Source organism: Echiichthys vipera (assembly GCF_963691815.1).
Source record: "Echiichthys vipera genome assembly, chromosome: 18".
Taxonomy (NCBI): domain Eukaryota; kingdom Metazoa; phylum Chordata; class Actinopteri; order Perciformes; family Trachinidae; genus Echiichthys; species Echiichthys vipera.
In genome coordinates this window covers 11229249-11245906 of record NC_139843.1, presented here as the reverse complement: position 1 = coordinate 11245906, position 16658 = coordinate 11229249, and the positions used below count along the sequence as shown (strand labels likewise).

The following is a 16658-nucleotide window of genomic DNA, read 5'->3' as shown; positions in this document are numbered from 1 at the left end:
GAGAGCAAGAGAGAAACACATGGACAAATGTATGCATTTATATAAAATAAATAATAAAGAAAAGGCATCCACATCAGACAATGTCTGTAAAGAAGTACGTTTGTTGAGATGCAATATCCTCAGCAGTCCTAAGGTATGGATCTCTTGTACTTGTCATTGGTGGACGGCGGTCATATAGAAATAGCCACTTTCATGGGAGAGTAATACAATCTGGATTTTCTTGATTTTGGTTCTGAAGACTAAAGCATTGTATTGTATTTGTATTTGAGTATTGTATTTGTTCTCCCAGAGTACAAACTAGAAAGCTATGACATTTAAAGAATTTTGGCAACAAACACTTAAAACATTTACACACCTTAGTGTCTAATATTGTCTTCTAAATAAAATTAAAAGATGCTTGTCATTATGGCTTCCAGAGGGGTCCAGACCCCGGGCAACATGCACTCAACAATTTGTTCAGAGGAAACAGCTGAGCGATGGTCTTTCCCTTTTTAAAGGGGGGGCATTGGTCAGTCAGCGCTGAAATCTCAATCCACACCAGGGGATTGTGCATACTGTTCTTATGACTTGAACCTGACAAATTTGACAGGATGATATGCCCGCCATCGCAGTCGCTGCATAGTGTCCTCAGGGCGTCCCCTGCTTCGTCCTCACTAACCAAGTTAACCTTTTGGCTAGGTTAGGTCCACTCAAGGTCCTCCAGCCTAGCGTGGCTCATTGCTAGTACGGAGAGAAGATAATGGGTGCATGTGTGGCCCTCAGAGGTCCTGGGGCAGGCCTGAAGAGTGTGGGGCTGATCAGGGGGCCGTGAAAGAAGGCTGCAGGACCCGGTGGCAGGCGTAGTGCCAAGGGTCCAGACGCCATGGTGCACAAGGCAGCTTGATTGAGGGGGCTGGTCAGGAACCCTGCCGGCAGGGCCTTGGATAGATGCTTCTGCAGGGCCAGTTTAGTCTGAAACCAAAGACAAGAGACACAATAAGGATAAACAAGATTTAGAGTCTAAAGCCATGCTAGTAGCTCGTACAATGAAAATGCTAACATCCCGATTTTTAGCAGGCTTGTTTACAATGTTCACCACTGTAGTTTAGTATGTAACATTTGTACTAAGGTACATGGGAATGTCTTTAGTTTTGCAGGTATTTGGATTTGGGCATAGCATTAGCATAGCAGACAAATTCAATCCTAGGAACACCAACGTTAATAGGATTCAGCATCTCTGAACCATTGATGACGTCATGGCAATCCATCTGATAGTTATCAAGATATTTCAGTCTGGACCAATGTCTCGGTGTTCACATAACAAATAGAGTCACTTGGTAATTATTTGTATATTTATATTATTTGTATCAATCACTAAGCTGCTTTGGCAACTTGTGTCGACAGGTGCCAGGTAGACATTTGTATTTGCACCTATTGAGTATGCGTTGTTTGTATTGCATATGATCTTTCAAATGTGTGTGTGTGTGTGTGTGTGTGTGTCAAATTCTCACCGCTAATATAGCACTGGGCTGTAGTTTATTATAGGGGGTGAACTTCGCCTTGACAGGCTTCCCAGCCAAACGCTCTTTATGTCGCCTGCTGCTCATGTGCTAAAAGGGGACAGGAATATAAAGTGATTCTGTCAGAACAGCTCCAGGAGTCAACAAACTGGGTAGATTTCCTTGAGAACACAGAAGGTCAGGGATTCAACATTATTTGTTTTTATACAGTTGTAACATTAGTCAGATTTATGCAAATCAGGACAAAGCCACATACCTGCTTCAGCTGTGTCTCTGAGTTGACGGACACCCGGCACATTTCACAGTGGAAGGGCTGGCTGGATACACCCACTATCGCTCTGGTCTTGCTGCCCATTCGCTGCCTAATCCGGCTGGTGGGCCTGGGCGATGATGTCATCTTGACCCTGCGTTGTGACTGGCTGCTGTTGGGACCATCAAGCATCTGTTTGTGCTTAGAGCCTGATTCAGACAAACAAAGATGAATATAAGAATCATAAACTAACTAATATTAACTGAGTAATATAAGTAGTGTTGCAGAACATACCACTACAGTGAGCCTCCAATTGTGAGTTGGAATTGACCGTCACTTTGCACGTAGGACAGTGAAAAGGTTTTTTGTTGCTATTGGCCTCTTTAGTCTCTTCCATCTTCGCCACTGCCTCCTCCTTCTCATCCTCCTCCTCCTTCTCCTTCTCCTTCTCCCCTCCCACGGAGCTCCCCTGAGGGTCAGAGTGTGGGGCTGCATCGTTGGCCGAGCTGCACCCTTTCCCAGGCGGAGTGTCTAAAGGTAGATCGGTAAGCTCAGGGCCAGGGGAGATTTGTGGGGAGAGTTGAGGAGAGTGGAGTGAGGAGGAGTCTGTGGATGAAGACTGTGAGGACACAGTGGGTGCCAACAAGCTTGGTGGTTGATGCTGTGCATGTTGGGAAGAAGTACTTGGGCCTGTTGACAGGTGAATCAACATTAACATTACTAATGTTATTCATTATTAGAGCCAGATGGTTTTATTGGTCGACCAATATTGGCACAGATCACAGACATCAGTATCTATCATATATCAGCGTATATGTTGCTATGAATTAAACATTTTTACGGATACATATAATGCAGAAAACAATGCTTCAGGTGATTTCGAAATGGTGTCACAAAGCTACTTTATATTTATCTATTCTTTATTTAAATGGTCAGCAACTTATTTTTAGTGTTCATTTCTAGAACTGAATTTGATCCTCTTTTTCCTTTCTGTTCGTATCAGTCATTTTGTGCAACTAACCTGACTTTTTTTTCTTGGTTCTATTTCTGTCACATAACCTTGTTAAAATACTTTTTTTGGATAATCACCTACTTTTCTGCTCTGTCATTTCTCTTTAATTTTCATATATTTTCCTTCTTTTTTCTGCCATCTCAATCAATCTTCCCCTGTCTCTCTGTCAATTGTTCGCTCCCTCTGTCACCATCAATCAAAAACCATGGCAACCGCTAAATGTAACAAGCTAATCATTGTGTGGATTGAAGTAAATTGATAGGTGCTGGAATAAAATGGGAGGGAGGAGATCTAGGAAAGCTAGACAGAGTAGAGAAGTGAGTAAAAGACAGCACAGATGTTAATCTTACAGCAGCTCTTGTTTAAGTAATGTTGCAGAAGAACCAATATTTATAACATTAAGAATAAGGAAAGGATCACAGGCTGTAGCTACCACACCGGGGGAGTGCAGTTTTGTGGGGATTTTAACAAGCTAACCAGTTACACATGGCAGGTTTTATAGTGTTTTGTGACACACTAGGTCATGTGCACAAAGACAGTATGGGGGAAATTCTAGTACATCTCCATTTGTGTGCAGAGCACCATGCACAAAGGGGTTGGGTAAAGTGCAATATAAATTGGGTGGCCTTCAGTATATATTTCAGATCCGAGGGGACCTCGTTTATTGTCAGTTTAACTTTAAAGTTTCACTAAAATGCCCACCTGGCCCTCCCGAGGTGATTCATCAGCTTATTATGCACTTTGATGCACCTCTTCTTTTGATTGTGTCCAGCATCAAATTAATTCACAAAGCTATTTTCAAACTTATCTTTAGAGCTGAAAGTATTACTAGATTAATTGAATAGCTAAATGTATGCCTAATGTATTCGTCATTTTGGTGTATTAGACCTCTCCACTCCGCTGCTGTTTACTCTGATTTTAGCAACAAAACAAGGAGGGACACACGACTCTTCTTCTGGATACTTCTGGGCCCATCTCCGTCATTTCCTACACCTTTTGACGATGTCCATTAGCAAACTGACAACTCATTTCATCATATGTACAAGGAACTTAAGTGGGAGTTTTGTTAATTTACAAATAAAATCAAACTCAAAGTAAGTAACTACACTACATCCCTCTTCAGAGAGCATCTTTTTTTAAAAAGTGTTTTAAGGCTTCTCATCTTGCTTGATGAGTGTAATTACCTATCTGACAGAGCCAATGATAGCAGGACAGGTAATGGCTGGTAATTAGCCAGCTGAGTGGCAGCTACCCAAGCCTTAGTGCTTGCATCTCTCCAATTACCACTAATTACTGAGGGTGGAGAGAGGAGCGCCTTTAAAAAAAGAAAGGTTTATACCCGTGTGTTTCAAGTCTGTGGGCACCGTTCCTCTCAACATCCCCCTCTCTCGGCCTCTGTCTTTTCCTGTTGTGGATGGACTGTGTCCGTTCTTCTGTCGGTTCCTCTGGGTCTCCAAGGCCTTCAGCTTGCGAGCGTGTTTGTGACCTTTGTAGTGGGCTTCCGCTTGGGTCTGACCATGACACACACCACGCACACCATACACACACACACCACGCACACACACACACACACCCATGAACGCACCCATGCAAAACAACCAGAGGAGAAAGTGAGTGCACAGTTATATGAACAGAATCACTGACATGATTGAATTAATGAAGGGCAATGAAATCAGTAAACTGTAATCTTTCCATCTGTTCCATCTCTTTGGCTTCACATGCTTCCATGGAGTTTGGGAGAAAATTATGCGATTGAGCATTTGACTCGAAGGAAGCGTCACATCGCCATTTTGATCATCATCATCGCCGTCACGGTTGTGCACAAATGAGCATCAGTTGGACTTGAGGCATCTCATGGCCGTCCTCTGAGCTCACTGGCTCCTTTTGCCACTGATTCGTTGTGACACAAAATTGCCAGTGTCTGTTATTCTGCAGAACAAAATGACCCCGTGCCTTCCTCGGTGAGAGAAAACACATTTGCATGCGAATTTGGGATCCCAAAATGGCTCTGGATAGCTCCATAAAGCAAGATGTGCTCTACAGAGGAAGATCCAGCAAGAAGAAGCGCACCAAAAGTGAAACAAAACAGCTGAAGCAAAACACATTTATCTGGGAATCCATACACACATTAATACGTATTTTGTTGATCTTTTTTTTTACTGAACAATATTCATCTACACAATGTAGCTGTAGTGTTTAATATTCAGTAACAATTTCTATGGTGACTGAGCCATTTTCATGCTGATGAGCAAACTCCATCTTGCTGATGAAGAGCTCTTTTACAGATAGAGAAATATATTAAGGTGAATAGCCATTACTCACAGCAGACATTAGGAATTGTCGTAGGAAAAGCACGGGTGTTACTAATAACATTAACAATGGCTCTGTTCCATTCAAGTGTCCCAGTAAGCTGTGACGGTGAGCCAGCATGCACAATACCACAACCCTGAAACTGGTGCAGCTAAATGGAATTCAGCCATCAATAATTGTGTTATTTACTGTGCTTTTCCTTTACTGTGATATGTTTCCTCTGTAAAAAACAAAAAACAAAGAAAAAAAGGCCTATAACCGAGTCTCAAAAGATGAAAAGTTCAAATAGCTTTAGCAACCATACATGACATCAAGTCTGGTGATATTCTATATTTTTCATATTGTCAACAAATCCCATGAAAAGACCAAAACCAACAATTTATTGATCTTACTGGAAAAACTTGTTTTAATTTTAGTGCACCTGGCTCCTGGAACAAAATACAGCACCTCGCTTAATTCAGTTCACTTATCATTTCACTACCTTTTGGACATTTTAGATATCTTATTGTTTTATCTTAATCCATCTTATCCTATTCTTTAAAGTATTTTCCCTCATCAAAAAGTTATTTAATGGCTTTTTATTTGTGTTTGTCTTTGTAATGGACTCATTCATTCATGGACTTGAATGAATGACTAAATATATCATTCCTGTGCCACAGAACGTCCAATAACTATTAAAAATACATAAATAGGCCACATGTCCCTTCATTACAATGAACACAGGCTCTGTAATTCTGTGATTATTAATCCACCACTGAAAATAGTCTCAGTAGTTTGACTAACATGCTATAAATTAAGTTAATAAGTTAGCCCCTTTAAATATAAATTAGTATTTCTGACAAATTTCTAAATATTTAAGCAGGAATTAATGGGCCTCAGTACCACAGACACGGTAGGAAAATTGGACGTACTAAGGTATTGTTGATTTGTGAACAATAAGAAAAATATAAAACATAATCAGTCTCATCCTTTGAGACAGCACACGTTTTTGTAACACTAATGTTTCTGTACATGAAACACTCCCTAAATCAACAGTTTGAAACAGTGTAACAGGACTTTTAGTAGCTAGCCTCACACAAGACTGTTAGATAATTTGTCATTGCTCAAATTATCCAGTTTCCCGGTACACACTGTACACGGTCCAGCCCCTGGGTTCAGTGTGTAGAGGTTACATTTAGCGACTGTGTGTATAGAGTTGTGGGGGGAAGAGTCTCCCCATCAACACTTTGTATAAAGCTTGGGCTGCTACACAAACAGAAAGGGTACCACAGTGGGTCAAAGTGTGTGGTGGGGGATCCAGGGCTGAGCAAAGGGTGAACGACCCCTTTGGCTACGTTGAATGTCAGCGCACACTAACCATTCAGCGTGATTTTCAACTGAGTCAGAGTGATGAATCTGCTCCCATCTGCACATACTATCTGGCATGCCAGTGTAGTATGTGTTCACTATGTTCCACCATAGTAACTTAAAGAGAGAATAACATGTGGAATAAGTGTCCCAGGACGACAAAAATCCTCAGTTAAAGACACCTGAAGGAGACTGTCAGGACTGCTTGATTCAAGCTGCTTTATGCATTCTCACACCACCCAAAGTCTTCATACACAGTTATCTGTCCTCCACAACAGAGCAACAATATCACCAGGGATCCTTCAGACTCAGGTCTTTCATGCTTTTTCAGTCAGATTAGCAGTCTTAAAGGAATAATTTGAAAATCATCTAGTCTGTTCTTGTTTTTTTTATGCACACCGGTTATGTAATATGAACAGCAGATATCATTTTCAGTCATCCATCTCTGTCTTCATACTGAACAAATGGATCCAGCTTTCCACGTTGAGTCCACATTCAGTGAGAGAAAACACTACTGCAGAAGCAAAAAAAAAACAACCTCCATAGTATCGAGTCGATACAATTCGATCAGTGCCTGGCTAAGTATCGATGTTCGGTACCTAACTCTATTGAATAATTGGCATTGACATTTAATTACCACTGAATTTATAGCAATGAAATTTTAAAACTTTGGAAACCATCTCTCTCTACTAATGTGATTTGATTCCCTTCTTTAAAAATATCATGTTTTGCAATTTCAAAAAACAATTTGCCTCACTAGCGGTGTAGCTCTAGGGATGGGGATCTGTCGATAGATCACTTTGGTCCAAATCAAAATATCTTGACAGCTACAGATTGTTCACTGTTCACGATTGAACTTAGTTTGTTCAAACTGTGGATTCGTAATTGCATTGAACTCATCGGTTTGAACATTCGAGAGGCAAACCTGAAGCTGCACGCCTAATATTTAAAAAGAAAAAAAGAAGAAATACGAATGACTGTGAAAATGAAACCTACTGAACTACACAAGCAGTGAGTATAAAAAAAGACTTGAAATATTCTGAACTATTCCTTTAGTCAATTTTATCTGTCAAGTGCCAATTCAGTGAACCCCCTGTTGGGACCCTGTACCTGCTTGTAACCTGGCATCCAATTCCTGGGTCAACCAGCGCTCTCAGCTCAGCTGCAGGTAACATAGAGGGGAGGAGGAGAGAGCCTGTTAGCTAGAAAACGGACTCCTCACAGCATCACTGTATGTCCAAAAGTACAGAGCACAGACAGAAAGACACAGATGAGGAAGTAAGAGTTGTATAATGTTCTTGTGCCAGTGTCCTGCTTTGTTCAAGTTTCAAAAAGAAGAGTCATTGTCATTCCACCAGGTTCCTCCTAACAATATAAATGCAAATATGTATAAACGAACTCCATAGGAATGGGAGCCAAATGAATTTGAATAGAGCGGTGAGATAAGGACAAAAGCAGAGGAACTAGCTGACTGGTTTCCCTTTAAGAACTCATTGGTTGATTAAGAAAATAAAAGCTGTAGAAATACACTGATTGGTCTGATAAGAAGAATAGCCTTCTTCAGGATTGTTTTTGGACCAGTAGGATGCAATTTTTATTTTAATGTGTTGCAAGTATGTGGGCTGCAAACAAAATCCAAAGATGAGCTTTAGCCTGTGTCCACATAGCGTTTTTATTCTGAGTGACAGCGTCTTTTTTTCAATTGTTCCCAATGAGAGAAGATATGCAGCAGTGTCCTTTCCCCTAGCGCTTTACCTTTTCCCCATTTGACACTGAATGTTGCTGGTAAGTGTTGTGTTTTTATCACGTACACATTATAAGCTTGTCAGCTGTGAAGTCAACCCTCTGCTAACGCAGCATTAAGCTAGCCACCTAGCTAACATGATGTCGTTGTCATAGAAACAAAGCCCAGCAGAAAAAAATTCTATGTGGACACAGGGCCTAAGATGACAGTTCATGAGACAGAAAGTCGTGTTTGTGTTTTAAACATCGAGAGCTGAGTGGTCAAAGGTATTTTCCCACCTTCCTGCAGTGAATTAAAAAGAAATCCAGACCTGTCTTTGAGCTTTTGTTCTTTCCAGTTTACCAGATGAAAGCTCAAGGAAAGCTCATGGGATATTGAACGAGTGTCGGACTCACAGTGGAGTTGAAGCGCAGGTGACAGATGTTACAGGAGATGATGGGCTTCCTCTTGGGTGGAGCCACACCAAAGGTGTGGTTGATCACTGCCTTCTGCACTGGGTCCATCTATGAGGTGCAACACAAATGCACATACATGAACATGTTAGTCCTGCTTCAACAGAGTAGCTTCCAAACTTCCCTTTAATATATGTATATAAACCGTATATATATATATATTCAAAAACAAATTGAGGCTAGGAGTAAAATATTGTAATCTCAAAGGCCAATACCAGTCTTTGAAGTAACCAAAATATTCTTCAATCTTTCTTTGGGTTTGGAGGAAAAAAATTAAAATTCAATTAGGGGTTGAAATCACTTTCTCTATGACTCTCACACATTAGACGAAATGTGATATGGTGTCTTACCGTGCTGAAATTGGGAAAGAGGCTGAGTGGCGAGGAGCTGTTGACCCTGAGCGGCAGGAAGTGCTCCAGCTGGGCATGAGTCTGCGGCTGGAGGGGTCGACCTGGCAGAGGCAGCGAGCCCAGGAGCGGGTGGACCTGGCTCTGGGAGAGGGCACCTACATCAGGGAAAATAACATCTTGATAACTGTTTTCCTGCTCCATCCTGTTAAGACTCTTATCTTAAACACATATACACACTTTTCACCCTTTTTCATCTGAGGCCACCGAAGCTGCATTTACACTCACAAGGATAAAGACAGAGTTTAGTGGCACCACGATAAACAGGATCCAAAAGATCCATTCCCACAGTGAATGATTCACTAAGTAAATCTTTAATGACTTCGTAATAGCAGGGGATAAATGCATCTTCCTGCTTCTACAAGTTAAAGGAATCGCAAGGATGTTTCAAGGCTTAAGATGACGGATTTTGAGAAAAATATACATATTTGTTTGCTTTTTGTTGCTTTGTTGTCTTACTTTACTTTACCTCTGAAGTGTTTGTTTGGATGAGTCCCACAGCATCACATTTTGCTTTGAGATCTCCTTCCACATGACCTCTCATCTCATCACGCTTAACTTTGGTTGGCCTAAATGCTTTCAGACTGCTCATGCTTTAAAAAGCAGCACAGCACTGACCTTTGTCTAGCCCAAAGTAAACATTAGTGCGCTCATCATTGAAATGCACAGTGTCTTACATAAGCATGGTAATTATTGCATCGTCTGTATGCTGAAAGTCCTGAGGTTTTAAATTTAGAAGGTCATGTGCAAATGACAGAATACAAGTCAAAATGAATATAAGTGAGTGGTGGAATGGGGTTCAGTTTGTGTGTGAATGTTTGTTTTAATAGTTTTCTTGCTATCAAATGTACAACTTATGAGGATTAACTTGATTGTTGAAGGGCAGTTCATTTAGATATCCATGAGATATTTATGAGTAAAGAAATCGTAATATTGAAAAAAACGTGTTTTTCAGGTATAAAGGAATGACACGAGAAGTGCGGGCTTGTTGAGTTCAAGAAAATCAGAGGTTCTTGATAGTTTGTCCACTTTCACTTTCAAACTATAACCATATCATATGAGTCATAGTGAATTAAGGATTCATTTTCTGCCTTCATGCAGGATTATAACACATTACTGATACTGTTTCTTGAATATCTAAATGACAAGGACTTGAGGTAAAAACCTGTTTTACACAGCTGATTTTCTACACAACAGGAAACTTTACTCCAAGTTCACAAAGTGAAGTTCTTTTGTTTGTTTGTTTTTAGCATTTTACAGTTAAAACGTCTCAATTTTTTTTAGAAAACACACTTTTGGTCAAACTTCACAGGGGTAAAAAAAACAAAATGTGGGATAAAAAAAGCAGGCACTTTGCAAGTCGCTGTCTTTTGATACAATATCAAATGTTTTCCTTACATTTGAAAGACAATGTTTGACTTGGTATGGATTTCAAATTGGTGGTAACTGAGGGTGGATGATGGAAAATGTCAAGAGGCATTTGATGGAAAGGCTGAAGGGAGCATTGGTTGGTAGGAGGAGACTTCTGGATAACAACTGAATGAAACTGAGTGATGAAGCCAGAAGTATTAACATACCAGATGACGACTGGAGGATGAGGAGACATGACTCACTAAAATATGTGAAGAGACTGTTGCTGCATATAGCACCAAAACATAGTCTATTATAAAATGAATGGATTTTTTCAAATCTAAATACTGAAAAGAGGGAAAACGGTCAGTCTTAAAATTTGTCTAATAATGTTATTTCATAGTGCTGAAAGCAATTTCCTCCAATTTTATCCCTCTTTCACCTCTGGATTTCAAGTTTTATCTCTGGGGATGAGGCAGGTTTGAAAGTCCTTGAGCATTACCACGGTTTTACTCCGTTTTAACGGTTTTAATCTGGTCCCATACTCAAAAATGGTTCTTAAAGCCTGAGCAGAGCAGAGAGACATAACAGAGGAAGGAAGAGGGAACAGAAAAACAACATTTACAGATTGAAAACATGCTCAAAGGAATTGTTTGAGTCATGTAAAGAGATAGGCAACAACTGAGCAGCAGCGGTTAGCACCACTGCAGGTCTTGTTTTATTATTGCCTGGAGCTACAAATGCCTCAGGGTACGGAACCTGCCAGAAATGTTTTTTTAATCTGATTCAAAGTAATCCAAATAGACACCTTACTTGGAAATGAAATACTAAAATGTATTTTGGAATATTAAACAAGACTAAGAGTTTATAGACATGCTAGTAGATTTGTGAGACTGTACCTAAACACAGAGGTGCTTTGAGATAAACGCTAACATCCACATGCTTACATGATCTCAATGACAATGTGAGCGTGCTAATGTTTAGCACATTGGCTGCGTGCGAAATTCCATACCAACATGCTATATAGCAGACTAAAACAGTGAGATTTTTTAGTATGATTTCGATAATACATGAATTACACAGGCCTACTATTTCCAGTCTAATGTTACATTATGTAACAATTGACACCAGGCTGGCGCAAGTATCCCACAATGCAATGCAGTAGTAACAACGGCATTCAAAACTGCCAGCTCTTTAAAGTTGTACTCCATGAGAATTGAGTTATGCTGTTTCGAGCGGCATCTTTGTCACTAAGATGTAATTGCAAACCAGCCTATACTTTCAGAGCCCTCCATCTTGTCACATTCACAGTCACTATTTGTGTTGAATATTTATTTATTTATTATTTGCTCTTTTGTAAAATTTACTGAAACACATTCACCTCTCTTCCTTCAGTCCGTCCCCTATATGTTGCCCTCTTAAATCCACACACACACACACGTACATATTAGCATAACCGTTGATAGCATAACGATGTAGGCCGACAGACCAACCGCTGTCAGCAGCATCACTAACATGATGGCGTATTTACATTTTGCCCGGGAATGTCACCACTGATATTGTAATAATCAGCGAAAAGGCAAGTAGAAGTGCTTTCATTAGTGGGTCATATGATCAGTTACTATTGTTTTAACTCACTCCTTGATAAATAGTAACTCAGACAATTAAATAGATGAAAATCTTACAGAGTACAACTTCTATTTTCAATTCCACATATCAATGATTTTGACACCTTTTGACTACTGGACTAGTTACTCCAATTTTCCAGTAATTTAAACATTATATGGCTATGCCAGTAGAGCTGATATTGGCATGTGTTTCCATGGTTACGTGTCTCAAACGGACAAGGAAGCTCTCAGGAAGTCACATGCTAATTACAGCTCAGTGCGTCTGAAAAGATACGTACTGCTGTTTATTCATTGAACTGTAATATACATTGTGTATGTAGTGCATACAATTTCAGACACAGCATGAGTCTAAAGCCAATGCTAGCAGCTGTGTCACACTGTTATAGTCAGTGGTGCTTTGAACTAAATGCTAACATAAACAGGCTAACACACTAACTGCTAAAATGCTAGATACTTAGAGTCACACTTGAAGTCTGACTAAAAACTATTCACAAAAATAATCAAAAAGTTGTGGCGTCAATTTGAAATTGTATGTTCTGGGAAGTGAATCACTAAAAATGATGAACCACTTAAAGACTTGATTCCCTCAGCTGGTCAACAGACTGACCAACCAAATATAACACACCAGTGGGATCAACCTCGGACCAGCGCTGCATCACAATCTCAAACCAGGGAAACAAAATTGAACAAATTGAAACCGCCTGCTTGGAGCACTGAATAGCAAACAGAAAGAAAAGTGTTTTTTTTATCTGATGCAAAGCCATGAATAGAAATTGGAAGCTATATCTGTGTTGCCACAGAGAAGAGACGGATGCGACCAAAATACAGCCAAAATCACCTCGGTCAAAACACAAGAGAAAGGACGAACAAGTCCTGGCAACCAAAACAGGAAAAGCAGGTGTGAAGTCCAAGACAGAGGTGTGAGAAATGATTAATGTGAAAAATACAAAACTGGGGGACAGCCAATTCTAAAAGTAACTCTTGATCAATCCAACAAAGCCAAATATACATCATATCAATGTAATCCTGTATTTTTTTTTAGCAGTTTAGTCTGTTTATCGAGTGATTTACAGGCACTCAAGCATACTGTGTGCAATTTAGATTAGAATTTGAAATGATTAAAGCTGATTATTCCTATTCATTTGACCCTGCATGTGTAATGTGCAGCACAGATCTCTCTGGAAAACAAACATTTACAAAAACACACAGAGGTAATGTGTTTGATGAATTCCAGTTTCATTAAAATGCTCCACCAGGACTGTTCATGTACGACTAATGTCAATAAAGTGTATTGAATTGCGTTGCAAATGACAAAGTAGCGAGAAATGAGAGAGAAAGTGCAAGAGAGACCGAGAGAGACAACCACGGGCAGCTAGGCCGATGTGCTTAATCTGCCTGTCAGTATGACTTTTGGGGACATTGATTCCCTCTCCTACACATATCTGAAATTGATCTCATTAATCTCCCACGCATATATACACAAAACACAGCAGGGCGAGACGTTTAATTAACTCTGTTTTGCGCCGAACAAACTAGAAACTGCCATCATCTGTGAGAATTTGTTCAATATCAGCCAACAAGAGGAACGCGCTTCTGACAGGACTGTCCCTTTCATGTTGCCCATCTCGTTTGCATCCAGAAAGTGTCACAAAAGCTTCATTCCAGCGACTTTGACAAGATGGACTTAAGCTGTGGTTATACGAGTTTCATCCAATCATGGTGGGAATGTGTCAACCAGTAAGGCCTTGATTAGTTTTTATAAATAGTCACTCATCACTTTAGAACTTCATGACCTCAAGAACTCAATTACTTTACCCATAACCTAAAATAAAAAGGTTGAATAAAGGGATTTAGTTAACCTTTGAAGGCCCAGTATTGTAAAAAGAGTTTCCATGTCTTTTTAAAAATTCATAAAACAGGTTGAGGTGCAACTATGCTTTATATAGGTAGAAAGTGCAGCTACAGTGTCACTACAGTCATTACCCGGCTGCAATTACAATGCCGGGAGCAGATGAGGAAGACCCGGATACGCTGACCAATCAGAGCAGACTGGGTTTTTTCAGGAACCAGTCTTAAAGAGACAGCCGCTAAAATGTTTCAGACAGAGGGTGAATACAGGTATATTCAGAAATAATGTGTTTTTTGAGTTTCAAAAAGAAACCTAAAATGCAATGCATGTAAGTATGAACATGAAAATGAGCATAAATGACATCAGAGGAAAAACTACCATCAGACCCATCACCATTTATTTTTGTGCTTATTTAAGACACTTGATGGCTACATATGACACAAAGAATGAGGCTAAAGCTTCATGTCCCAGGGAAAAATTTGCATCTTCACCAGTTCATGACCGATGTAGAAGATATGCAAGTTATAAAAACACTATTATCCTTGTGTTGCAATGCAGAGCTAGCTTAGATTGTTAAAGAATGAAATCACACCCAGGGTCAAGTGTCCACATATTTGGGAAATAATACACAGTGAACAGGGTGTGTACAATATAGTATAGTTTGTTAATTATATGCTTCTTGGGCTTTAAAGAAGTTAGCCGGACATGCTAACGACTGTAAGTTAGAGCAGATGCACTATTTAATCCTTTGCACTTTTGCTCTTGGCAAGGGTTTAGCAAACAGTAAATTGAGCGGGGATCATGTCACTTTTGATTTTCCTCTTCTTTCTTTCTACAATAAAAGTAATTCCACATTTTATAAAAGGAGCCAGTTCCTGCATGCTCTAATCTGTATTCACTTTCTTTTTCTGTGCTGAAGATAGCTTCTTCATGGACACACAGCAGCGAACCTTCCCGTATTGAGAAGGGATAAAAGATTATGAGCCGGAGAAATTTTAGCAACCTTGAAAAAAAACTGGGGGAAAAGCTTAATCTCTATTATTTCCAGGATTAGTCTCTGGGTGACTCAACATCACAGCAATCAGAGGGAAGGAAATGGCATCTTTTCATGAAGGGTGGAAAAAAAGGGGGGATGAGAGGCTTTCATGGCGGCGAATCACAGCGAAAGCATCAGAGGAAAGGCTGCTTTGGTTCCTTTCATGGTGAATGAATTTCCCGGGATCATCTGTCTGAGCCAGGCTCTCTGTCTTCAGTTTGAACCAACACGGCCGTGTGAAGGCACACTCTCATTTCTGATGAGCTTCCTCTGTTTGGTCTTAATGCTTTGTGACATTAACAACTGAATTAAGGCTGTTTCTTCATTTTACTGAATTTAATGTGAAAAAGCATCAAACATATGATGCTATAATTTCACCCTTAAAATTCGGTTGATGAATTGTGCACCTCTGGAGACTGATACAGGCACGGGAGCAAATTCAGGCACAGAAACATTGTGGTATAAGCTTAATCTTTAGCAAAACAAAGGTGGAAAAAATGGAAGAAAATGTAGATTATTTTTCTCATGAGAGGATATGTTTCTATTATTTTTGTAGGTGATATACTCAATTGAGACCCAGTAGAGCTGAAAATGTCCCGAACCCACAGTAAAGTTGACCTTTGACCTTTTCAATATAAAATGTCATCACATCATTAATTTATCCTATCAGATATTTACAGGTATTTTCTAATTACACCAACAGAAAACACATTCAATTGATATATCTAAGACGAGTAATTCATATTTACATTAATTTAAGCATGTTAAACAATAACACTTATATACTGTTATGAATCAGATTGGAATAACTGATCTGCTTTGACGCTAAACATGAAGTCACTAGTGCACAGTGTATGCTGTACGTGCAGAAAATCCCACTCACCCTATCTTTAACTAACAGTAATCTTTCTATTTGCAGAATAGCACTCAGTCATAACACTATTTAATCAAACAGGCAGGATTAAGCACAGAGGAACGTGGAATTGAAATGCTGTTGCCTCTCCTGACAGGGGTTTGCTGTTAAGCCTGCAAAACACATTGTCAGATGATGAAAATTGAACGGTATGTTTTCCACTTCATAATGGCATGAAGCACACAGCTTTTCTGAGTCATAAAACAGAAGTGGTTAGTGCACTGCGCTTCTGCAGTAATGATGATGCCATTCATTGCTTACACAACAGGCAGAGAGGTAGGCATTTATGATGAGCTCTGGAGGATGAATTAGCATCCATTAAAACTACCATTGACAGCTCCGCTTAGCTCCCTCCACTGGCAACAAAACGGTGAAAGTGAAGGCCTAATTTCCATGATGGCTTAAAATGCTGCCCCCGTCTTGCACTGTGTGGTCTTTAAATAAATCATCTTTATTGTGGCAAAGTACATTTAGACCGCGACTGGCGGCCAACAGCCAAATTCTCTCCTGCCGGTTGTCCCTGTCTATTTAAACCCACACAGCTGGAAGAGCTGGTGGCTTTAGTGAGAATTTCTACCTGCAGGGCACCATCCAGCCCGGATCAGGCTCCCTGCGGTAATTTGTCCTACTTTCATCTGGAGCACTGTGGGCCCATTTTCACCCCGGGGCCCGTAAACTCCTTTTGAATTCGTCCAAGGTGAAATCCAGGACTAGTGTCCTCCGGTCAAAGAAAAATCACAGGGTACTGAGATTACTCTGCAAAGGACGCAAGCTACAGCAACGTTTAATTTCCACACATGAGAGTTAAACTAAAAACAATCAAGGGAGATAAAATTCATCAAAGTGTTTAAATCCACGCTG

At 40.0% G+C, this 16658-nt stretch overlaps 2 protein-coding genes across 2 annotated transcripts in view; one reads left to right on the top strand and one right to left on the bottom strand.

Annotated features, from left to right (window-relative positions):
* The window catches only part of LOC310961026 (synaptic vesicle membrane protein VAT-1 homolog), a 243107-nt gene that overhangs the window by 141662 nt on the left and 84787 nt on the right, over positions 1–16658 (top strand). The gene's annotated exons all lie outside the window — the stretch shown is intronic.
* LOC310960508 (zinc finger protein 385C-like) overlaps positions 721–16658 on the bottom strand; it is a gene marked incomplete at both ends in the record, with an annotated part of 34544 nt that continues 18606 nt past the window's right edge. Inside the window, 7 exons of the mRNA XM_083932221.1 lie at positions 721–951; positions 1491–1589; positions 1756–1958; positions 2044–2439; positions 4101–4272; positions 8558–8665; positions 8965–9105. Of these exons, the coding sequence (XP_083788347.1) occupies positions 721–951; positions 1491–1589; positions 1756–1958; positions 2044–2439; positions 4101–4272; positions 8558–8665; positions 8965–9105 (1350 nt within the window). The remainder of the gene's footprint in view (positions 952–1490; positions 1590–1755; positions 1959–2043; positions 2440–4100; positions 4273–8557; positions 8666–8964; positions 9106–16658) is intronic.